At 36.6% G+C, this 26,460-nt stretch overlaps 1 protein-coding gene across 6 annotated transcripts in view; it reads left to right on the top strand.

The window, feature by feature from the left end:
* Nucleotides 1-26,460, top strand: part of KIAA0825 (KIAA0825 ortholog) — a 246,329-nt gene that overhangs the window by 37,175 nt on the left and 182,694 nt on the right. For 5 of the 6 annotated variants that reach the window (XM_051643498.1, XM_051643496.1, XM_051643497.1 and 2 more), the window contains exons 4-5: nt 2,252-2,420; nt 7,643-8,312. In XM_051643498.1, the coding sequence (XP_051499458.1) occupies nt 2,252-2,420; nt 7,643-8,312 (839 nt within the window). The remainder of the gene's footprint in view (nt 1-2,251; nt 2,421-7,642; nt 8,313-26,460) is intronic. The other variant, XM_051643501.1, reaches the window with a different exon arrangement.

Genomic DNA, 26,460 nt, shown 5'->3' with positions numbered 1-26,460 from the left:
GATAGAGCAGGTACACTTCAAACGGTTTACCTTATGTTTTTTAAGCATGAAACAAATATACCCATAATTCTTAGTGAATACAAATAATAATGGGTGATGAAGCTGTTCAAGATTACGTAATTATTTTGATAAAAATTTTTTTAGAAGTTTTATTTTCAGTGTAGGATTTTTTTTTTTTTTTCTGACATTCAAAATGCTACACTTCTGCACTTGCATTCTTATGGTCCTCCTTTCATTCTGTAATTGCACTTGATGCAGTTTTCATATTGAGCTTGTTCTTATTTAGTACTATATTTTAAAGAAACCAAAGGCACCAGGGGAAACCCATTACAGATTATAAGTCTTGATGGCATTCTCAGAAAATAATACACTTATCTCTGTGATTTTCATAGGTAGTTTAGAAATAAAAAGTCTTCTATTTACCTCTAAACTTAATTTAGTGTAATAATTATTTTTTTTTTCCTATTGCTCTTTAAAAATGTCAATTCAAACTAACAAACTTACTTGCCAAAGATATGGATGACACGGATTTACTTTATTGTTGTAGATAAGAATGAGACAGCTAATAGGAATTTAAGGTACATTGCATAATTTCTGTAAAAGAATAAGATGTAAATCACTCAATAAAGGAAAAAATCTGGTAGAAAATCAAACAAATACTTCTTTCACATCCTGAAAACAATACTGTAGGCAGGATTAAATGTTGATGTATAGTCAGTGGGTGATGTGCAGAATACCTTTCCACATAGAAAAGTTATACAGAAAAAACTTAAAACTTCATTCAAGGTTGTGAACTAAAAAAAAAAAAGTTCTCAATTTCTTTTTTTTAAAACTGGAGGTCTTTATTTTTTTTTCTTATGGCTTGTAATACACATTATTTTCCAGTTTCTTTTCTTCCCTTTCCTCTCCTCCTTTTCTCCTCTTCGTGTCTGTTTTTATAATCTTACTCTCATCTTCTGTTGCCAAAACCAGTCAAGTTTGAAAACATTAGAGAGCAGTTAAAAAGAAACCAACAGCCATACTTTATCTGTATAAAAGAGAGAGGTGAGTGGCAGTGTAATAGGCAAGTTTCTTGTTTGTTTGAAGCCATAAAAACAAAAAGTAATATGATCGAAAGTATCTGACATTGAAATACCTATAAAGAGCTGAGTCTCATTGAATTCCTTAACTCTACAGAGATGGAAAGAACTAAATTCTAATTTGTGTTAAACCTTGCATCCCTTATCAGCTGTAAGAACATAAATAGAATAACTAATATACTCCAAAATAAAATTCAGATAGTGAGAATCACTTTGCACTTCAATAAAACAAAACTGACATCAGCTTCATGGCTGTATTTGTTTGTATCAAACCTAGATCTGCCTAGATCTATTCAATACTATTTTTCTGACTGAAACTGTATGAAATATTAAGCACTGCTTAAAAAAAAAAAGTCATTCTGAAATGCTGAAAAGATTTTTTTGTAGGAAAAGATCTAGATTGAGATTGTTCCTGGATTTTTGTTATTTATTTTCATGTAGGTTTCCACTCAAATACAAATAAAATAATTTTGGATATTCACTTGTTCTTGTGATTTTTGCCAATGAAATCCCTGTAATACCATGCCAGCCAAATCTGACTCCATAGACAGGATTATGATTCTAGATGAATGTTGAGGACTAGATCAGCTCTGCTTTTCATCAAATATTCTAATGACAAAAAAAAGGGAAGATCTGCTTGCTCAGCACAACTGACTCTAAAATTCTTTTCAGCATTTTCTGTGGTGTCAGTGGGTCTTTTAAGAAGTCATTACTGCATGTTACATATTATAAAGCAACTGCTGATTGCTAAAAGAGCAAAATGACACATTCACCTTTCAATGTGGTAGCTAATTAAGCACCAAGGACCAGATTTCAGGTTGGATGATATTTTATTAACTAACTGCTTTATTAAGAAGTACAAGATAGTTTTGAGAAGTGGGGCAATACCTGTTTTTACTGAGGATGGTAGAGTCTGGCCTGAAGGAAATTTATTTTAGCTATAATTTGACTAGTTCTAGTTAAATCTAGCTTAATTTAAATGTTAATCCTGCAAATTCAGGCTTAATTTTCTGAGAGCATTTTAATCTGTGAAGAAGGAGTGATGTTACATTAATGTGAAATATTTTTTATTTTTAAAATAATATATAAAGTGATGTTATCTCGAAGGTGTGAAAAATATCCTGTGATTCTATTGTTTGTTGGTTTGTGTTTTGTTGTGTTTTTTTTTTTAGCATAGAACAGTGTCTAAAAGACCTGCAATCAGAAGTGAATGAAATATGTACTGATGAAATACTACACAGCACGACTGACTGCCTCCAGTGGCTAAACAACTGCAATTTTAGTTCTCTCAGACCTTCATCTACAAACCATGGAGAGCTGATGGAGTTCCTTAGGACCCTGGTAAAAACTGTTGACTAAAGACTTACATGTTTGATAATACTGGTTATATGATGGGGGTGGGGGGAGGGGGTGTTTCTGGTTTTTTAGAGGTTAATTAGTTTTCTCATTTCAATCCTCACTGCACTGAGGATGGGTCAGAAACTTTACTGTAAGGCTTATTACTGTTTTTGTGTGCAAAGCAGGTGTTTATCTTTCCTTTTGATTTTGCCTTAAATAGACAAACTAGGGATAAAATCTTTTCACCATACTACCACACATTCAGGACTGCTAGGGCTGTTTTATAAACATATGTTGGTAAAAAGCATCTGAACTCATTGTCTGCACCAAGGCTGAAACTGTCACTGCTTGTATGAATTTAAATTATTTAATACAGACTGTTGCCCTTTGTGCATTATTTAAGCATTAACTTCCTATCTACTTTTTCCTCATTAGAAATATGGGAGTTGCAGCCATTGTCCTAGCAAACTGGACATAACCAGAAATTTCACTTCAGTGAAAAATTCTGTCATTTTAGAAGGCATTTTCATCCAAAATTTGTATTCAAAGTTACCCTTAGGCTGTATGTGTGGAAATGTAAGTCTGAGAATTTGAACTGGCTGGAGAAGTAAAGGTTGATACCTCAGCAAATGAAAGCCTGCAGGGTTTTATATGCACTATGTTTATATTGGTTTATATGATTTATGTATGTATGAATGTCAAAACAAACGAACAGTATCCAGTGGATTGTTCTTTTTAATTTCCAAGTCATGGTTTAGTTGTAGGACATAAGCACCTTTAGGCTAAGATTGGGTGTATTGGCAGAGGAAACTGGAGGATTTTCTCCTTTGGGACTACCACCTGGCTAGAGCTCAAGCTCCTTGGAACTAGATGATCTTTACGGTCCCTCCCAACCCAAACCATTCTATGATTGATCCAGTCATCTCAGTCTTTTAAAACTGGTTGTTGATCTTTCATTCACCTCTGAATCCACTGGATATTGGACTGTATCAAATGTGGATTTAATCTCTAGAGGCACCAGATCTTTAGTGTTCCAGTAGTGAAGAAGTGATTTTGTTCCCTGTCACAGGTGATCATTATAAATGTTGCTGTTTGTGACCCTTCTGAAAGGTGTCAGAGACTGCCACGTCTCATGCTTGATCTACACAAAATAAGAGAATCCCAGAAAATCCTGGGTTATTAAGTCTATTGTTATTCCTCTTAGTCCAGTCAAATCCTTACTTAACCCCCCTCAGCACCTGGCAGGGCAGTGATGACTGGCTGGTGTCCATTCCCTGCTTTCTTCCTTCTCCAAGGTCTCTTCAAGGCAGATACCTGAACACCAGGTGGCGGCATTTGTTTGGGAAACACCAAAATGTCCCCATCTCTGGGATATTTAGGGTATATCTCAAACAAAAAGTGTGTCTTCTGGCTCTTCATCTTCCAAGGAACTTACAGAGTGTGTGGCAGTCTGGCTGTGAGCTGTAGAGTCCAGGTAAGCCCTGAGAGTGTCTCAGTGGCAGGCTGCTGGACAGACAGCAAAGTGTAAGAAGCCTTTGATCTCCATTCTGCAGAACTTATGAGGAAAATATCTGTGGAGCTCAGCCACTTGGACATCACTGTTTCCAGGCTCATGGCTTCTTAGATAACCCAGCCTGTTGTGTAGATGAGGCTACAGATGAAAAGTGTATATGAATTAGCATAGACAATCCATCTGTAAGAACTTACACTGTAGATGATCTTTAGCTCCATAAACAAGTTTCCAGGAAACTATTTTCAATAATATTCAGCATGAATGAGATTATTATGATCTGACCTTTCTTAAATATGTATCTCCACCCATTGAACTAATTACTTAGTTGACTTAATTTCTCACCAGCAAGCTTTTAATTAAGTATCATATAATAAAACTTCAGTAGTATTAAACTTCCTTCTACTTAAGGACAATATCCCTTCTCATTGTTATCCCTTATTATAGGTGTTTGTTTTGTTAGGGATATAGTTTGTCTTCTAAGCTGCTGGAACAATTAAAATAATAGTGCACAGTTCTGTATGTGCTTTGGCTGGCTGAGGTGCTGTATCTAGGTTTATTGTTAGCATGGGATTCTCATGCCTTTGTGGGCTCTCATGGGAACACTGAGAGGTTCTTCATGAAGCCTGGAGATGTTAATTATGTGAAATTCCATCATTCTGTGTACTGTTTTGCATTTCTAAACATCTAAAAGCTGAGTGTGTACATGAACACATCTTAATTAAATGCTCATCCTGCTGAACTTACGACAAAATCTTTTTTTAACAAAATCGTCATCTTATTGTAGTTGTTTATTGAGGCTGTAGTAGGTAGTAGTCCAGCTGGTAGACTGCAGATCTTCTCCTGTATATTACTGTTACTAAATTTCTGTGCTTATAAGAGAACTTTTCATGCTTCTCTAAAACCTCTGGATACTAATTTGGATCTTTTTCTCTTGAATAGTTTTGTCATCATCTTTTGAAGTACTTTTGCAGGTTAATTTTAAAATATAAAAGCCTATGTCAATATAAGCAAAGTTCAAAGGAACTTGATGTCACTGTGTTTTCAGAGCTTCAAAGTTCACTTCAGGGGCTCCTTTCCTGAGTAACACTAAGTCTAAGATGGCATCTGCAAGCTCCCTATTTTTGATGCTTTAGTTTAAGTTGCAAAGGGCTTGAAACAATGCTTAGATTCTTATTGGCTTTCATGAATAAAAATGTTTCTGCTTAACCTTAAAAAATACCAGTGGGGGATTTGCTTGGAAGATGTTTTGGATTTATCATCCAAAGGCATCAGAGTTACATTCACTGTTTTGAGAGCTTCTCTTGCTTTGTTCAGTTCAGAATATAATATTTGAGCATGATTCATTAAAAAATCAACCTTTAAACTCCAGAATTCTGCCTGTGGAGCCTTGACTCTTCAACACAGTTGTTAGTGATTAGAGTTTCAATTTACACACTGAGACACATCCTCTTTGGCACCACAAAAGTTCATAGAATACTTCAGTAGATAACAGAAAATAAAATCAGCCTCATGTATATGCGTATTGATATGTATGATTTAAGATTTTAACTAGTTATACCTGTTTCTGTCACATGCATATGCTTCTATAGGATATTTGACTGATAATATATTTTATTATTCTGTCTTCCACATGTGTTTCCTGCTTGTAAGTGAAACAAATTAATAGGAAGGATTCTGAAATAAGGATGTAAACCAGAAGAAAAATAGCTAGACTATGATTTTGAAGAGATTCTTTTTTGGGAGGCAATCATGCTCTCTGTCTTTTCTTCAGAATTTGCTACTGTGGTGCAAGTCTTTTAGTTGGAACCCTCCAGAACCCCATGGGACCCTCCAGAGTCGAGGGCAATAGGAAAGTTAAACTCTTTTTTTCTCTCCCATAAGAATGCAACAGTTTTGAATCATCCTGAACAGAAAATAGGAGCTCTGATACTGAGTATTTTCGTGACTCAAAAACATGAGGGTAAAGAAAAAAAAAAAAATCCCACTGAAGTTTTTGTTCTAAATTTTGTATTTTTAATATTTTAATAAGTCATCTGTTTAGAAAAGTTTGCTGCAGTTGAGAAATTGATCATTTTTTATTTGGAAATTGTCACAAGCCAATGCCAGGGGGGCTGTTGGCTTATGTGGGAAGAAGGAGAACCGTTTCCCACAGAAATTACTATATTTAGGCAATACCATACTCAAATTTGATTCCTTTCTCTCTCTTTCAAAATAGAAATAAAATTAGTCATTTCCTCGAATACTGTAGGTTAAATAAATCAGCAGTTCTGAAGGTGGAAGGTTACCAACTCTTAATTTACCGTCCTTGCTTTATAGGATGTATTGTAGCTGGGAGACCCAGGTAAAGGGCATGAGTGGGAAGAACTGCCCTTTTGTGAGTTGCAACCACACTTTTCTGTGTTGCAGAGAAGCAATTGGAGGTGGAGGAGCAAGTGAGAGGGCTTCTAGATCCTGCTCCACCCAACCACCTTGGTTCCTGAAACCCAGAAAACAGAGTACCAACAGTTTAACTCAATTTTCTTGTGACTGTGATGGGGAAATCTGTAATCAGCTCTAGTGCAGCTGAAGGATGGAGAGCAGGTCTTCACAAATAAAATGTTATGGGGCTTAGGACTGTGGCCAAAGCCAGCCTGCAGTAGGAAAAATGTTGAGAATGGGGAAATATGTTTGTAACAGGCAAGTGATTTTTGTCTTAGAGGAAGGAGATTTTGGTGTCCAGTGAGCATGGGACTTTGGAGTTGTGTTCTGCTCAAATATTGGACACACCTTCTTCATGCAAATGATTTGTCTCATAGACATGGAAGAAAGCTTCTGAGTTCTGGTTAAATTTGTATAATTCTGGGCCAAGTAGGAAACACTGAGCTGTGACAAGAGGACCTGCTGTTTGCAGCATGGCCTCAAAACAGCTCTAAGGTCAGAGATCCTGGCCCTGGACCAAGCATGGAGCTCTCCAGGTTCTGGTGAAGTAGGAACAGCACATGCACCCATGTGGTTCCATCTGCTCTCTTAACTGTCCTCCTTCTTCTCCAACACATACAGCTGAGAGGTATTTAGAGGTCACTTAATGTGTCAGTGTGCATCTTGGTTTGACAGGTTACACAGCTTCATATTCTTCTGCCCTGTGTGATCTAAGCAGGTTCAATTCTTAACATGTTTTCAATTTTACTTCTTTCAGGGGGTCCTGGGAAGATTATTTTATCTTTAAAATGCCCTTTTTGATGGTTGGCTGCTGAGGCAAAACACAGAAAGCAGCAATGTTTCATTTTATAAATTCCTGTCTTGGTTTTATTAGCAAAACCTGTCATTATCTGAGTAAACCTTGAGTAATTTTTCATACAATTTTCTTTCAAAGATGACACTATGTGGACAACAACAAACAGGCTGCCAAGGCCTACTTAATGAGCTTTACAAAGCTTTCTTTTGAATTGTGCATTACAATTGATTGAGAAAAGTGATTGAGGATGTAAGAAAGCTGGGAAGAAGAATGTGTCATCTTGGAGCAGGCAGACAAGGAGATGAATTGATGCATAAATCCATGGGAAAACAGGCTTTACTATTTCTGGTTTTTTATACAGTAATTTATTTGAGTCTCTTATTTGCTGGTAAGATAAATAGTTTTGGAAACTATCGGTTCTCTAGCTTAAAGCTGTTCACTTAATGAATCAGAATTAACAAAATGTTTCTAAAATACTGTTTGATTTATCTTTGTTAGCAAAGCTTGCTGAAGAATGAGCAGAATCAAGAGGAAATGATACTTCACTTCCTTCTGGATCTTTCTAGTCAGTGTGGTGTCTCATTTCCCTGTACTCCCAGTGGGATGTCCTTTGAGCTAGCATCTTCCCTTCATGCCGTTGAGGATGATTCCACTATGGATGTGAAATCTCTCTGGGATGATGTGAGACTGCACCTTCGACGATTTTTAGTAAATAGACTGCAAAGCCAAGAAGATACGAACACTAATGCTTTGCTACAAAAAATGGAGTTTAAAACCCAGTGCATACAGCAACTTTTATTTCTTTATCCTGAGTCAGAAGTCTTAACAAAGTATCAAAATATGCAGAATAAATTTGTCAGCGAACTTCTACAGAACTGTATTTTGTCTAGTTGTGGTGAAACGAATTTTGATAAGGTGGTTCACGGTTACCAGAGTTCCGTACCCAGACTGTGCGCAATGATAAAAGAGGATCTGTGTATACTAAGTGGAACTATTGATCCTTCTTCGTCACTGAAGTTTATTAATGAAACTTACCTGGACACCATCACTGAGGAAATGACAGTTCTTCTTGAAAGACTTTGTGAGCTGCAGTTCAAAGAAAATGCTTTACATGTCGTTAAGGCAAACAAGATTTCGAAGAAGCATAGAGGAGCAGTTCATGCCATGGGTTAGTAGCCTTATTTTATCTTCATTGCAGTTAGATGTTATTTTAATTATACCTCTTTTTAAATTTCTTTCAATATACTTGATTATTTCCTATGAAGAGGGAGGCCTGAGATCATTAATTAAAGCTTTATGTTTTAACCGTATTACTGCAGTTGAATTGTAGACTGTGTCAGAACTGTGATGAAAAAGGTTTTAAAGTAAGGGAGAGTATCTTATGTTATAAACATACATAGAAACTCCATCATAATTCACTGACTAATATTGTCATGTTATAGTCTTTTTTTCTTCTTTTAGTCTAACTTATTCCAACTACTGAAATATGTAATAGAGTAAGAACTATTCAATCCAGATTGAAAAAAACCCACAAACTCTTCAGTCTTCTGCCCCCACTTTTTTTGCATTCTCAGAAGTTTAAGGGAAATTACAGGTAAGTCCATACAATAATGTGAGCATGAAATAGACACAGGTTCACACATCAGAGCTGGCCCAAAAGATTACTATGCATAATCTAGTTCTAAGACAAGAAGAAAAATTAAAATACTACATTTTCTAGTCTTGTGAAAGTTGGGTGAGTTGGAGTTAATGCTACCTGGTCATTTCTTCTTGTTCTAAGGAATTTAAGGCAGGAAGGGAATCTGTTATAGATGGGAGATATTCTGTACTTTCTTTTTACAGTTAGTGAGTCTGACATGCTAATTTCCAAAAGGAAGAGTCAGAGCTTTAGGAAAAAAATTCTGAAGAATCGAAACTTTCATAATTGCCTGATGATATGTAATTACTTCTTCAATGCTGAGTTTTGAGCACTACTCCGTGCAAGAGCTGTTTGCTTAAAACGTAGCCTTCCATAAAGGTGAAGTACTTTGCAGGCAGAAAATATTAGAAGTTTAGGATCATGTGAAAAGTACAGAAACAGGAGGTAGATCCTCAGGCTGTATAACACACACACAAAGTGAGTGAGTTGATGATTTGCCAGGCTTATGCTGCAGGAAATTTTACTCTGGTGAGTTTTAAATCAATATACATGTTAATGTCAGTCAACTAGAAATTCCACTAGAAGAAATGCAGAAATAATTTTTCAACAGGAGCTGAAATATGGGGGAATATGTGGAACACATGAAAGATGATAAAAGGGAAAAGGCATGCAGACAAATAATATGAAAGCATGAGGAGTTCAACGTAAAACTGATATATTAGTCAGATGGAGTATTGGTGGGAAACAAGAGGAAGTAGTGTCAGAGTAATGTTGAGTTATGAAAGAAATTACAAAAAAATATATCTTTGAGGTACACAGTGAGATGGGAGTCAGTGAAAGGATTCACTGAGAAAAAAGGACTGGTAGTGAATGTGAAGTTTGTAACTAAATTTTTCTTTCAGTCTCAGAACTGCTCAGAAAGATGGGGGATTTCAGTTTTCTCCACTTTACATCTAAGACATGGAGATTAAAGAGACCATAAGGGTGGCTCTCTAAAAAAACCCACACATCACTGCTTCGAAATTACAAGAAGGAAGAGGATAGCAATTCCTCTGCTTAAATTTTCTTTGCCACAGGGTGTGTTTTTACATCCTTTTGTTTCAGCACATCTATCAGGGCAGATTTTCTGTGCACAGTTCTATTGTAAATTCAAAAGAGCAGGGGAAAATGAACATACAGAGAGTAAATCATGGGACCTGCTTGCAACTTCTGAAACATTTGCTGCAATTAATTTAAAAAAATAAATCTCTGTATTTCATAAATCCCCCAGAAGATTTTTATTTTGATTCAAAGTGTATTAAAGGTCAGATTTGCAGGCACAGCAGCTGTTGCCTCAGCACCAATAAATGTGTTTAGAAGTGGTGTTTGTTAATATAATTTAATGCTCAAAATTACTTTCTTCACAGTGGCTGTCACGCTCATGTCTTCATCTCTTCACTGTATAGTACTTCATGTTATTTTACTTCAAGAGGTTGGTGTGGTGGTCTCAGTAGTTTTCTGCAGAATCAGACTGTCGTAGATGATCTCTGGTTATACACTGGAGGCAGCCAAATAATAAAGCTGCAATAGTGAAGTCAGCAGGTTAGAACAAAATAAGAGGTTAGAGCTGTGAAGGTACAGAGGATTTTTAAATATTTTTTTTTCATGTTTTGTGCATATCATAGGCTAGTATTTGGCATTATTAATCAACACACAAAAAATTATAGTTTTATCCTTACCAAAACAATTATTATGATTTAATAGTTACTTGTGTGTGAGCTCATACGTGAAGAGTTGTTTCTGGCAAAAGGTTTCTCTCTTCCAAATGTTTGAATATACTACATTTGCACCACAATAACTCAGAAAAAGGCATGTTTTCTTTGGAATTAAAATGATTACAAGGCAGTTCACGCTGAAGTAACTATCCTGGAAAAAAGTTTTACAGAATAACTAATTGGGGAGGTTTATAATGGTAGACAAGTTCTTCGTGTCAAGTGGCTTTTCCTGCTTGGAACTCTTACTAAATTGTTGCCCTCCCACAGTTGAGAGTGGAAGTCTCTATTTATATGTATGTTCAGTGAAAAGACAGCTTTAGTATTTTGCCTTGAGAGTGATACCTTTGAGTATCAAAAAAAGCCCTCTGGAGTATGGAGGGAAGGGGAGAAAGTGAGGGACATATATTTTCTTAGCTGAAAGACATCTGTACCAATGTGTTTCTTATTTTTTGATGAGTGTTGCCTTGCTCTCTGGGAACCACTAAAGCAGCACATTTCAGAACAGCAAAATGATTTAATCTAGGGCATTCCATTGGGACTCTTATCCCAGAGGTGAGGAAAGGGTTTGTATTTACTTAGTCCGTCCTCAGGGAAATTCACTTTTTGGTTTGTTGGTTTCTGGTTTTTTTTCATTTTTCTTAAGAACTGCTGTAATTGATCATGCAGTATAGGAGAGGAAAAAAATAACAGAACATAATGAAGTAATGCTAAAACGTCAGAAAACTTTATATAGATAACCTGCTTCTGTCAGGAAAATATAGATGGTCCATAACAAGTTTTAACTGAGTTAAAACAGAGTTTTAACAGAGTTATAGCAATCTAGTTGTCAAGTAATTAACATTTTTTTTTTTCATATTGTGTTAGAGCAGTTAGGTACTGTAATGAGATTTTATCCATTTATGAAGGTTGAGGATGAGCATGGTTTGAGAGAGAAGCTGGCAAAATGGCACATGAAGAGAGGCAAATGCTTTATAACTTGCATAGTGGATACAAGTGGTTTCCTGTTATAAAATGATCCTCTTCCCACTGGAATCAGTGACTCTGAATATCTTTAACAATGCAAGATTCAGACATTAATATTTGGGATTTGATATTGTCATAGGTTTTTATCAAGTGTATTCTCAACACATAATGGATGTTTCCAGTCTGCTAAAATAATATCTGAGGAGTGTTTCCCAATCCCCACCCCCAAAAAAATCTTTTTGATGGAATTTTGTAAGATGTTGTTTCAGCCTTTTTAGCTTATTAATCGTATGTCTTTCACAAGTTTATGTAATGTTACAGTATTTTAGAAAATACTATAAAAATTACTTATCTGTTAGCATACTTAGCATGAAAAGAATCATCCAGACAGCTGGTTTTCAGCTCATCATGATTTTTTGCCTCAATTTCCAATGTGATATCTCTCAAAAATTATTTACAGTTCATCTGTCAAATGTGGATTTTACTTCTACCTTTTGAACATCTCCCTGTTGCTGTGTTTACAAAAATGTTAAGCTAGTTTGATCAGGCATTGTTAACCTTCATCTTAATCCTTCATCTCTTTCAAATGAAGAAACAGCTACTCCTGCAAGTGATAAGACAACAGCCAAAGAAACTCAAAAGCCGTGAAATTGTACTCATTTTATGTATTAGTGGAAAGTTTTCTTTGCCTTTATTTATATAATTTATATATATATATACTGAGAGAGTGTAAATACATGCATAGAGTGATTATCCTATGGTTAAAACTAAACAGATACTAGAGCTTTGAGTTATTTTTTGGTGACATATTCAAATTCATTGGCTTGAATGTTACTCTCATTTAGTCACGAATTTGCCAGAGACTCTTAAATAGGTTCTGAAATCTAACAGCATTTGCCAATAAAATGTATTTTAGTATATTTATGTAATGGATAACCTTAAAAATCTTACATGAAATTTGTTTCTGAAATCTGAAGCAATACCATAGAGTGCTCATCAAAATAAGTAGCTGATTATTTTTAAGAAAATACTATCGCAAAGCAGAGGTAGACTGAAGTGATGCAGATTTGGCTAAGTACATTTTTACCTAAAAATTAAATCACTTTCACTGATGTATTTTAATATTCCTGTTATACACTTTTGCCCCAGTATACCATCCTCAGACTTGAGTGTCCAGGAGGCTTCTTTCCACTTTTCTTTCTCCTGGATATGACCAAATTCCATTCTATTCTAATGATACATTCAGATGAAAACGGTGATTTGAAGTATTATATTTTTAATTTATTACATTTAAATATTAATGAGTTCCTAAGGAATATGCTATGTTCATGGAACAGCTAATGTGAATATGGGCTACCATCTAAACTTGAATAGAAGGAGCTACATTTATGCAGTGGGGTTGAGAGAAAAAAAAGAAATAGGCTTTGGAGTGTCTTATTGAAATGAACCATAGAATCACAGACTGGTTTGGGTTGGAAGGGACCTTAAAGATCATCAGGTTCCAACCCCCCTGCCATGGGCAGGGACACCTCCCAGCAGCCCAGGCTGCTCCAAGCCCCATCCAACCTGCCCTTCAACACTGCCAGGGATGGGGCAGCCACAGCTTCCCTGGGCAACCTGGGCCAGGCTCTCCCCACCCTCACAGCAAAGAATTTCTTCTTAACGTCACACCTAAATCTTCTCTTTTCCTGCTTAAAACCATTACCCCTCATCTTACCACGACACACGTGTCCTGGTGTGAGTTAAACCATGACAACACCCTGGTAAAAAGTCCCTCCCCAGCTTTCCAGTAGCCCCTTCAGGCACTGAAAGGCCATTACGGGTTCTCCTTGGAGGCATCTCTTTTCCAGGCTGAAGAGAGCAGACATTATATGAAAGTAAAGAAAATCTATTTTGAAGTCGCTTATCCTAATGAATTCCCAGCAATTTGCTTTCCAACTAACTTGAAATATGAGGGTTTGTGTTTTTTTGCACATTTCACTTAAATTTGATTTCTCCTCTAAATTAATGTACACGTCTTTGTTTCCTTTAGTTCTTAATTTCCTCCTTTATTTCGAAAGAACCTTTACTTTCAAAGTTGTCTTTATTATTCAATTTATTTTAAATTCTGTCAGTTTGTGATCTCTTGAGCCATGATTATTGCCCACAACCAATTTTTTATGATCTTTGTTGTATGTATCAAAAATATGCCTAAAAAAGCTGGTTTAGTGTCTGTGTGATGAAAAAAAGTCCCAGTTATCAATGTCTGGGAATAACTATGACTCAATAATTTTAGCATTTCATACCTATAGCTGGAAATTAAATGATTCCAGGCTTGGTTTCATGTAATTAATATTTATGTCTTTTCAGCTTTTTTGAGATTTTTGTCCAGATTGCAGTCTATAGCAGATGATTTGCAATGTATATGTTGTGGTTCCAGTTGCTTTTCCATAGTGTTATCTGTAGGCCATTGTGGAAATCTGAATTTTTATAAGTATTAAGAGGAAGGGGGAAAGTGTCTCAGTCACTTGGTTTACTGTGTTCTGTCATAGAAAGTCCTGTTTTATCTTTCTGAAGGTCTGGTGAAACATGCTAATTTCAAGTGGCCCATATGGCTTACAAGTCATAATATCCAGTATCACAGCCTGCCTCAGCAGTTCAAGTTCATTATATTGCCCAGTTCCCTGCTGTAATACTAGTTTTCACTTCTATCTCTAGTGTGTTTTGGAGGGCCAAATGTTTTAGAAATACGAAATTTTAGAACTTAATTTTAGAGATGTATTTAAAGGTTTTTCCATTGAATTAAGATTTAAAATATTTGAATATTTGAAGACCTACACACCTATTGTAGTAATGGTAAGAAAAATTAGATTTTCAGCCTCCTTGCTTCCTTTTACATCCTCCTTCTCTTCTTCCTTACCCCAGCAGGACCACAATGACCTGTTCAGCCTTTCTTGTTTTGTTTCTGCACAACAGCAATAGCTGATAACTATTAGATACCTGCCTGGTTGGCATCTCCTCCCTTCTCCCTGTCACTCTGCAGAGTGCCTGGTTTCATTGTCTGTAGGAACAGAGCTTTAGGGGCCTGTATAAAACAAGATACAGGACAGTTGCTGCATATAATGACACCTGTAAGCAAATGGACTTGGCAGCTTCTGACTCCTTGAGCTGCATGTGGAGATGTATGGCAAAGTCATCTCTGTATCTTACACAGGTGGAGTGAAAAATCCTGCAGTTTCCATCTATGAAAGATGGGGAAGGAGCATGTGTCAAGTAAAACCACAGCACTTCTCTCTTGTGCAAATGTAACCTTCACAGAAAACATGGGGACACCAGTGAAAATTACATGGGTACTACACATGGAGTGGGTAAAAATGCAGATGTTGTCATCAGATTTTTTAGTTTGTAAGTAACAGAGATCCCTAATTTTTTATTATGAGCCAATCAAGATTTAAATATTAAGTAGGGATAATGGAGTAAGCAGCATTGGTGGGGATTTGTAAGAGGAAGTTAAAATCTAAAATCAGTGGACATAAAAGATATGATGCTGATTTCTGCAGTTGTCTTTGTTCCTTGGGAAGACTATAAAATTTTGACAGCCGGAACAAGATCCCATTACTCAGGGGAAACAAAATAATGTCTTTGCATTTAATATAGGAAATAATATGTTTCATAGCCTCTTTGTCACATATTACTTATTTGTTATCCTTTCAAGTGTTGTATTTGATTTCTACTGCACAATTATATTAAATGGAAATATGAGGAGAAAGTAAAACCATCTGTTTGAACATACAGAACTGAAGTTTTAATAAAGAAGAGATACTCTTTTAAAGGCCATATGAACATAATACCCTAGGACCACAAATGTGTTTCTAGTGGGAGAATGACATTTTCGTAAAGATTACAAAAGCATTAAGCTTGTTACTTTTTAAGCTTATAGTAGGGGGTAAGATAACAGTATCTAAGTTACTGAAATGTCAATTGAACTGACAGAATTTCAAAGCTGGTAGCATGCCTGAATACCTTCCTTTTTAGGGCAGTTTCTTGGAATTACTTATTAAGCCCATATGAAGACAGACAGTGAATTCTTATTATTGACTCGTTGTCATGTTAAAAAGATGCTCATTCCAGAATTTTATTATCATGTTGTTTATTTAATAACTAAAAACTAGCTTTACTTTTAATATATATGTTATTATTTTATTATATATTTTATAGATGTATTTTTAAACATTACATTCTTGATATTCTTTTGGGTTGTGTTTTTTAGACTATTTAAGTTCTTCCACTTCACCTTTTCCAACAGGAACTCAAATCAGTTTTATGAATTCTGTAGGTGTTGAAAGGGACATTAATTCCATTCTTGGAGTTTTGGGTTTTGCTTTAAAATAGTCCACAATTAGCAAACTCCAACTAATTATCTTCTTTTTTGCTCTCTCAGCACACCTGCATGTTCTTCCTCAGCGTGAAGAGAGCATTTAACTCACTATGCCCTCTAATTATTGCATTCTCCTCCCAAGTTTAAAAGATGAAAGTGATTTACTCTCCAGTCTGATACTTTGTGAGTCGTCAGAGGTCAATTCTGGATTTATATACTGTAGCATTCTGTTTAATAATAAAAAGTGACAAAATCTGAGCAAGAATTACTAATGTGAGCTTTCTTACTTCAGAATATATGCTTGTATGAAGAAAAGTATTTAGAGCTATAACAGATAGGAGAAGACTTCAAAAATGTCTTTTAAATAGGCTCCTGCAGTATTGATGAACAAAAAAGTTGTTAAAAGGGTGTTTTCAGTATATGCATCTACCATAATATAATCAGGAGATAATTAGGTGGTCCTGGTTGTGACTTTTGTCAAGAACCGAGAACCACTTATGTTACAAAATGTGGGTTCAGAGGGCAAATTTACCTTTAAAAGCGCAAAATTATTTTAGGCACAGGAGTTTGTTTTCAGAATAATTGTGTGTGTTTAAATAGGGGATATGCCACATTCACAAGATGGATGTCACATGCCAAGTTAGAGCATGAATCTCCTTTTCACTGTGCCTTTGGCTTAGAAAATTTAAAAAATCTCAATCTTCAATCAAGAAGTATATTGAAATTCTGTCAGTTCAATTGACATTTCAGTAGCTTAGATACTGTATCTTCAGAATTTTTGAAAACAAGGCTTTCAGTCCTTCTATAAGTCTTTAAACTACATTTGCTGAATATAGCAAGGCAATGAAGTTACTCCTGGCTGTCTGAAGAGAATAAAGGTGGTTATAACCCAGACCAAGTTTTTTGTCAGTTTGGGCTCTGGAGATTTTTGCTGCCCCTGAACATTGCACCTAGTCTGGAACTGGATCAGTTACTGGTCTCAGGCTTTCAAGAAGAGCTTTTTCCTCAGTAGCCTCATCCACTTACCAATTTCTGGCTAAAACCCAAATATTTGTGTAGAAGTACAAGGGGTGGTGCGTGGGTTTGCTGTTCAGGTGCTGGGAAAGTCCAGCAGTTTCTGTAACACAAGAATTGGGTGTTCTGGTGAAGTACTATCTGGTCATCTATGGAGAGGTGTTTGAACAGTCTGGTCTCCTCCCACTGAGTAGGAACCCGTGTGTATTCATTTGGGCTGATGTATGATTGATCCTTCATTTGTGTTCTAGGCTTTCTACAGAATATTTGTGACAAGGTGAATTGATGAACTTACTGCTGTATGAGTTTTTAGATGGTGGTGTCTGCCCTTTTTTCTGTATACCAAGACTTCTGATTTTTATGACCCTTGTAAAAGTAATGACGAGAACTTGGTGCTGACTTTGTTTAACTTGGATTTTGAAATATAAAAAGGTAGGAAGCGGAAATATGAGTATTGACTCCAGCTTTATAAGTATTTTTTTGAGTGTTTTCTCTTATTAGAACAAAAGCTGTCACTATCTGCCTCTGTTATATCACGGAAATTCCAAGGAGTAGTAGAAGTAAAAGTGACAGAGGCACTTTAATCTATTATTTAAGGAAATACATAATATCATGCATAGACTACACAGAGAAACGATGAACACTTGATAGAAATTCCTGATTCGTTCAAAGTTCCTAACAATCTAATTTTAATAGAGTGTGTCTGATGTAATGGACCAATCTATGAGACACCCAACCATTCCACTGTGAATGTAAATGAAAAAGACTGAAATGAAGCTATCAGACTTTTTTTTTTTAAAATATTTGCAGATGTTAAAGAAATTGAAATCAGATTAAAATAAATAAGTTAATTAGTATGTTTTCAAATACAAATTACAATTGTATTTTATCAGCCGAGTGTTTGAAATGGTTTACAGGGAAACATGCAAGTCTTATCAAGGTTAGGATTCAGAAGAAAATTTGACAGACCTGCCAGTACTTAATCTCTCTTTCAGCAAAGGCTAAAGAAGAAGATCAACTGTGTAGAGTTCTTTAGGGATATAGGTGCTGTCTCCAGGTTGCTTCAAGCTCCCTCAGTTTCATGCTTTCTTCAAACACTCTGGTGTTTTCTCTGCGTGTGTGTGCAGGCTTCAGGGAGTGCAATGATGCCCTCAGCCCACAGTGTAGGCAAAAAAAACTTGACAAAATGGATGTGGAATCGTTAAGACCAGAATATGGTTTCAGTCCTACTGAGAAGTATTACAGAGTAGCGTTTTGTCATAGGATAATTCTTGCAGTTTTCTAAAGAGCTTTGTTTGTTTATAGTCACTGCTTCAGAAAAAGTTGTCAGCTACAGAAGAGCACCAAGAAAAAAACTCCATAGATTCTAGAAACAACTTCAAATACATTCTCTTGAATTTTTAAAAGGGTCTTTATTTTAATTAAGGGAAGTTTAAAGAATGTCTGCTGTTTCATTTGTAAGATAATTATTAAAACTTGATCAGATACCAGCTGCTAAATTCCTTAAATGGACCCATCATTAATTACTTTTAATTCAGAGATCAATTAATTTGTTTATATTTGAATTCTTTAAAATGTAATTGTATACCAGAAAATGCACTATATAGTCAGAATGTCAGGTGCATCTGGTTTTAATTATTAAGGAGCAGGTTGAGTCTCTAGTTTCAAAGCAAGCTGAGATAGGTATCTGTGAAAAATGTCATCTTATTAAACATTAGTAGCACTTGAGGAAGTCTCTGTAATTTGTTCAACAGAGTTTTAAGTAGCTGTATGCTGTCATGGAGTCAAACTGGTGAGATGATTTCCTCAAGATTACAACAGAAATTGGATGTCAGAGCATGATCAGATGTTCTTGCTCCCCAGCCTGTGTTTCCAGGACTGGTCTATCCTTTCTTCAGCTGGTTGGTGAACATGATTTCAAGTAAAGATTTCATTTTGACAGACCTACACACTCAGTGTTAATGAAGGATTTAGCAGAAATCTAACAACCTGATACAGAATCAGCCTTCATGCTGAGGTGAAAGCTGATCTCATTTATCTGAGAAGACATTATGGAGCAGATTTTATTAAAATTTCATGCATAGAGAATCTCTTTGAAAAGATTAGTGTAGTTTTCATGGAGGTTGTTCAGTAACTGGCAGTGACATGCCTCTTTCTATGAGAGACACACTCTCTTGATTAAATATATGCAAATGTATACATGTTTACCATGTTTATACATAAGTTGAGAACCCTTTGCAGCATTTTTTTGACACATGCACAGTATGGATGTATAGAATGAGCACTTAGAAAAGTCAGAAGTTAATGGTGATGTCTCGTAAGAAAATGTTTACTGTCTTCAGATCTGTGACCATTTTTATATATTATTTTTTAAAGGGACAAAAATAAGCCAACATGTAGTCTGTTTGCATAAGCTGCTTTGTCAAATTCTCCTGGCAGGCCTGGGTTTCACTGGAACTAACAGGGAGCTGCGAAGCAAGACAGGTGTTTAAAAAACCTTAAACGCTGGGGTAACAGTTTGCATCCTTGTGGTTTCCTTTGCTGCACTGATAGTTCTTTATCGTTCTGTCAGTTTCAATCAGCAGAGAGTACATGTGATCAGTATATCTGATAAACTTGTCAATGCCTTCTTAAAGCAGGATTCCCCAACCTATTCTACTCAACTCTCCTCCCCCCTTCCGTTTTTCATCATTTCAAGTAGAATCTTGGTAAGACAGAGATATGTCACAGGCAGCTGTGTATAGCTAGCTCAGGCTACAACTAATTTGTGCAGGAAAAAATTAAATCAGGAGGTAAATTATTCCATGATTGCTCATTCCCAAAAGAGCTGGGCATCACTCTGAAGAAAATATCAAATAATTGGTTTCAGGCCATGTCAGACACATGCAATTCCCTTCACTAATGGCAGTGTGAGGTAGCACTAGGCCTCAGGGGTCACCAAAGAACTGAAAATAGCTTAGTGCCAGGCACAGCAATAGAGAGAGAGCACAGAGGAAATGAAGTGGCAATAAGTGCAATCTATAGGGGAAATATGCTTCACTTGGAGTTTAATATATTGGCTTACAATCTGGCAGTAAGCCATGCAACAATTGTTTACCTTTTTGTCAGCATCTGCATCTGTTCTGTTTTGTAAACGGCACTTAACTTTCAGTCAGTAAAGGCTGGAATCAATAACAACTGTTAAGGGATTTCCTTTCTTTTCTTGCTTTTTTTTTTCCCCTCTTATTCCATAACGAATGCAAGCTACAAACAATGTTTGCCTTAGATTAACAAGGAACAGACATTAACAGGGTCAAAGGGATTTGGTTGGGAACATTTTATAGCTTCTTGGGTTTGCTGTAATTGTATCTGTGTGGTTTGACTGTATCTTGTAAGCTATCCAAATTAAACAGTTAAAAAAATGGTTGCATGCAGTAATGAAGATGATTTTTTATAATTATCTTAAGTACTGTGTATAGAAAAGTGCTGGCACTGTTTGCAATAGTTTAGTTCTGTTTATTATTGTGTATTACATCTGCTATGCAGAAATATTAAGTTGCCTTTTACATTATGAGGAAATTAGTGATTACATCCAGCAATTCTAATTATTTAAACCTATTAGTTACATTAAAAAACACACTAACATGCAGTTTGAGAAAACTGTGAGCAGATGTCCATAAAAATTGACTATATCATTACTAAACAGAAGTGAAAGAGTAATACAGTTTATATACAAGCTCTGTTTAGTAGGAGATAGTGTGCAGATGAATGTTGTCATAAAGGCAAGATTGTTGTAATAGTTACAGCATCACTTAAAAGTTAATATCACTGAGAGCTGAGGAACACATTATTGTTAATGGAATTTATGTATGTGACTCCCTCTGCACTGCTTAAAAATTTACCCCTTGAAATATCCGTATACACAGTGACTATCAGTAGCTGAGTTTCTGTTACTTTTTTAGGATACCTCTTTCCAGATTTTAACAAACATTAGTTCCGTTTGTGAAAAAGCAGTTGTATTTGTGTGCAGGTTCTAGTTAGATTTTAATTTTAATGTTACCCATTTTTTATTTTCTTCCTCATGTAGCTTTATTGAATGAAATCCCTGGCATTGCTCTCTTACAACACTATTGTAGACCTACCTTATGTGAAGTTAAGCCTTGTAAATGGGGGCAGGGGAATGATATTTAATGTATTGGGAAGGTGTTTTATAGTAAAATTGATTAAAAGGGTTTTAAACCCTTGGTTCCTGCTGAGGGAGAAATCCCCACTGTAATCACTGAAAAAGACAGTCATCAGGTTGCTTTCCAAGGATTCCTTGAGGAGTGTCAGAAGCAGTTTAGCCATGTGGCTCTCTACACTGAGTAGGGAGGCTAATTAATCTGAGAGCAACACTCTAGTAGCGCAGCTATTCTTGAGCATCCACAGCCAGCTCACCTAAGATGCAGGGATTTCTGCACCACACTTTACTGTGTCACATCCCAGGGTGGGCTGAAATGTTCAGAATTAGCCATTCAGTTCTTTGAGATACTGTGAATGCCACATGGTTTGAAACACGTAAGGTGCCATGTTCACTTACAAAAAAAAGAGAACAAAAAATCCCCCAACCTAACAACCAAAAAAAAACAAACAAAAAAGGAAAAAAACCCCAACAAAAACATAAAAGTTAGGTTAGAGTTGTGGGATTCATTTATATGAATATTTTTCTTATGCCTTTTGAGATTTTAAATGCTTCCAGGCTATAACCAAGGAAATTGGAAGCATTTTATTTAATGGTTTCAAAAGCTACAGCTTGGAAGGAAGTACCACTTCTGAAACTTGATCTAAAATCACAGGTTAGCAGGTGTACACAGGTCATTTCGATCTAGTGCAGCCTTATTCTCATGCTGCTTCATTTTTTGGAGATATGGGCAATCTTTTAAAGTAGTAAGATAAAGGCAGATATCTTGCTACTGAATCTAAGTGTTTAGGAGAAGCTCAGGTGCCATCATCAAGAACTGTGTCCTTAATTCTGTGTTGCTTGAAGAATGCTTTAATTAACTTATTAGCTAGCTTAGAATTCATATGGGCACTTCTCAACTTTATCACTCGTTAAGTGAAATTCTCTAATATCATCTTATTTTATTCCTAAGACATGCTTTTTAGTCAGTGTCTGCATCTAGGACTGATAATACTCTCAGTTTATAATCATCTGGAGAATGGCATGCACAGCCCAGGCCACTGCTTGATTCTGCTGAACTTCTCATGTGCTGGAACAAGAGGTGGAAAAGGGGGCAAGGTTTAACACTGGGCTGCCAGTTAAACAAATGACAGAAGATGAGGTAATAATTTAAGTGGTAGTGTTGCAAAGTTCCTCTTTATCTTACAGAGGTGTATTTTTAAGGTGTTGGTTTGTAAAAAAGTGGAAAAGCCTTAGAGTAGGGCCACAAGGTGATTAAAATGTATAATATCTTCCATATAAAGAGAAATAAGCCAGCTATAATTTTTCAGTTTGAGACTGAAATTAAGATGGTAGGATATGATCTTTGTCTATAAAATGGAGGTGTTATAAAAATAAACACGTATTAGTAGTTGTCTGAATCTTAAAACTAGTTGACCTCAGGTAAAGCTAGAAGAGGAAGTCTTCAAGCCAACAAAATATATATATTTTTTAACCCACAGTGCTGATAAAGTGTGGAACTTGTTTCCGCAGACTAATATGCATGGTAAAAATTTATGTTGGGTGAAACTGGGTGAAATAGAATCCCACTGCAGATTATTCCTGTATGCCACACCTTGTCTGTGGAAGCTGCCCAACTGCAAATGGTCAAGAGGTAGGTAAGCTCAGAGGAAAAAAAAAAAAAGTGGTATATCATTTCCTTGTTATATTTTTAATTAGTCTTCCTCTTTCAGTCACTGTCGAAGCCCAGGATACTGAGATAAAAGACTCTGTAGCTAAACCCTGTATAGCTGATGTTACAATTTAGGCTCTTATGTTTATTCTATATAAAGACTCTGATTTTTAGTCACCCCTGTCTGAGATGCTTGTAATTTTTCAAATCGTATGTATATATCACCTTAAAATTGCTTATAATTAGCTTAAGTGAAATTGCTCCCTGTTCTCAGGATTTTAAATTAAAAACTTCAGTAAAGTTGCCATTTATTCGGAGTTTCATGTTTTTCATACTCCAAGAAGAGTGCTGAATCATGTGTTTTTATTGTGTTGTTACAAAGAGTGGTTTGCCAGCTAGTTAAGTTAAAATTGTTTTCAGTCTAGCATTTCAAGCCTAAGATATAAGAATAAAAATTATTTAAGGCAGCATTCTTATCTGCATTTGAAAGTTATGAGGCTTTAAAATGCTATTGAAAAGCCTAAATAAATAGCTATCTGAATTGTGTGTGTGTCACTTTATCTGTGCAAAAACAAATGCCATTTTTGCAGTTTTCTAGTTAATCTTTTTCGTAAGTGAATCACCAAACCTGATTGTTGAAAATTATCATGAGAGTGCTTACATTTTGTAGGGTGTTTGTACTATGTGCTCATCTTGAATTATCAGCATCTGAATCTAGATACTTACTGTTAACCAAAAGTCATCATTTTTGCAAGAGGACAGCAAATCCTTGTATATGTTCTCATTCTTGACTATTTCAGCAGAAATTTGTTTCCTATGCTCTATATATTTGGATTCTTCCATAATCTCTTCTGTACAGCTCATCCAGTTATGGTATATCTTCTGTTCTAAATTCCACAACTGCCAAGTAAACTCATTTGGGTTTAGAACATTTGAAAATGGAGCTGAAGAGTTTTGCCATACGGTAGAACTGTTTTGGCTTACATTTTCCTAAGAACTTCTATTAATTGTATGTTAAAGAATGCAAGACCCATGGATTCTGTGTTATATGTTAAAACACATTTGTGATAATTTTGAGAACTAAATTAGTATTTAGATTGCATAATAGGCAAGGATAAAATAGAAGCCTACATTGTTTGGAAAGGCTTGATTTGTGCTTTGTTACTGATGTATGTTTATCATAACACTATTTCAATTTGGAGGATCTGGGACCTGGAGTATTCTGCTTGTTTCATGTATTTTAAAATTTTTCATTACCAAGCATTATCTCCCAATGAATAGCTTCTATTATTTATGGTTGTGTCATCAGTGCCTTCGTTCATGGCATCACCTTAGCTATGTGATCTTCTCAATGGCCGTATTTCATCCTTGGACTTGCCAGTATTTGAGACTTCCCTGCTGCTTTGGAAAGGACTATGCTGTTGTCACTTTTTTGATGTCACGAGGCTTGGATGGTCAGAAGCTTCAGATCCACTGTAGTCCCAGTTGAGCAAAATGGTTGATCAGTGAGGTCAGAGTGCTCATTCCAGTCTCCTGAAGACTAAGAGTCTGCTTCTGTCCAGACACAACCAGCCAGATGGTCTCTTAATATGAACTGCTTCGTTCTTCAACAAGTGTGGCACATCCTTCAGACCTTACAACATATTTTTCAGCAGCAATCCATTCTGCTGAAGTGAAAGCCCAAACCTGAAAATAAGTGTTCCCAGTTTTTCATGTGCTGTCCTGCTGCCTTGACACCAGCGTAGTGTGGCAAACCTTGCACAACTAGTTAGACATTCAATATAGTTTTACCTGGGGCTGCCTTTTCTGTAAGCAAAGCTTTCTAAGAGTCACCTTGTTCGGGATGTCAGGCTCTGGATGCCTGTCATTTGATGTTTGGGCTGGTAGATCAGCCTCTGGCATGGTAGATCAGCATGCCAGAGGAAATGTCTCTTTTGCTTCTGTGTCACAGGAAGTCAAGACTACAGATTTTTAAGTGCAGGGTTGTTAAGAGGATGAAAGTTTTAAGCCTGCTCCTTTGCTTCCTTCCAGTTTTGTGTAATGAACCATCATGATTTGGTTCATCATTTGGTAGATTAGGTTATGGTAGGTGGATTTAGGTTATGGTTGGACTTGATGGATCTTCAAGGTCCTTTCCAACCAGGATGATTCTATGATTCTATGATTTATTTACTTGCTACAAATAAATGTTGTGTGGGTTCAAGTTAGTGCAAGTAAAATCTTTTACATCTCTTCTGCACAGAGAGGACCACAGTCTAGATAGCAGAAGCCTGAAGTACTTTATCTTCTTTTCAAAATGACCTGCTCTTCCCTGGTTTTCATTTGAAAACTGAAGCTCTTTAAATGCAATGCCACAAAGGTCTAGGTGCACTAATGGATCCTAGTGGCCCTGACCTGCCTCTTCTGGGGCCTCCACTGCAACTTGCCCCAGAGACCTATTTCAGACCTGAGGCCCATCTTCAGTGCCTGCCCAAGCTACATCATAGGTGTCCTTATGTCCATCTGCAGCAGAGCTGTGTCTTTGTCCCTGTTGATTCAGACTTCCTGGCTTGTTGACCTTGAAGTTTACTTATCACCTTACTTATCACCTTACTTATCACCCTACTTATCACCTTACTTAGCTCCTGACCTCACCTTATTTTAGAACAAGACTTGCAACACTGGCTCATTAGCATGTTGACAGTGACTGTATGTTCTGCTTTGTCTCTTTGTAGCCTCTGCACCAGCCTTTCTGTCCATTTTTAGAAATTATTCTCACAAGGTGGTGCTTTAATAGGAGGTCAAAGTGTCCTGCTGTTAGGAGCCACTACAGAGGTCCTGTTGACGTATGCCTGCTGCTAAAGATTCTGCTGCAGCTATTTCTTGTACAAGGACTACATGAATTAAACTCAGATGTGCAGGGAAAATCAAGTTTAGAAGAATGATAGTAGCAAACTGCAGGTGGCTAAGAAAGTTGGTTTGTGTCATATCCTGGCTGAGGGAGTTGGAGCTGTTCAGCCTGGAGAAGAGAAGGCTCCAGGGAGACCGTAGAGCACCTTCCAGTGCCTGAAGGGGCTCCAGGAAAGCTGGGGAGGGGCTTTTCACCAAAGAGGGGAGTGATGGGACAAAGGGTGATGGTTTTCAACTGAAAGAGAGGAGATGTAGGTCAGACATCAGGAGGAAATTCTTCACCATGAGAGCAGTAAGGCACTGGAACAGGTTGCCCAGGGAGGCTGTGGCTGCCCCCTCCCTGGAGGTGTTCAAGGGCAGGTTGGATGAGGCTTGTGCAGCCTGGTCTGGTGGGAGGTGTCCCTGCTCATAGCAGGGAGGTTAGAACCTGCAGATCCTTAAGGTCCCTTCCAACCTTAACCATTTAATGATTTTATTATATGATTCTATGATCATGTAACTTGCTATGTGCTTCCTTCTATTCTGCAATCGGACTGGAATGCCTTTGCTGACTGTGATTCATGGCTGGCTGAGATAACCTTTTTGTACTTCTCATCACCCTGCACATTTGTATGAATTGGGTAGGGTGCTGTAAACAGCTTTAGAATATTTTTATCACAAACGGATGTCTCTTTCCATGTGATGTCACCTGTGTAAATGTGAGTTCTCTGACCTAAAATCATGAGCCATGGTCCATTCAGTAACTTTTTCTGAGTGAGCATAGGCTACTCTGAGTAGAGCTAATTTTCCTCCACACCGTTTCATTACATGCTTGAACCTGTATCACAGTGAATCCTCATGTCTGTTCCGCATCTGTCCACATGGAGACCTGTATTAAAATCTTCTACAAG

This window comes from Apus apus, chromosome Z (genome assembly GCF_020740795.1).
Source record: "Apus apus isolate bApuApu2 chromosome Z, bApuApu2.pri.cur, whole genome shotgun sequence".
Classification (NCBI taxonomy): Eukaryota; Metazoa; Chordata; class Aves; order Apodiformes; family Apodidae; genus Apus; species Apus apus.
This window is presented reverse-complemented; position numbering and strand designations above follow the sequence as displayed.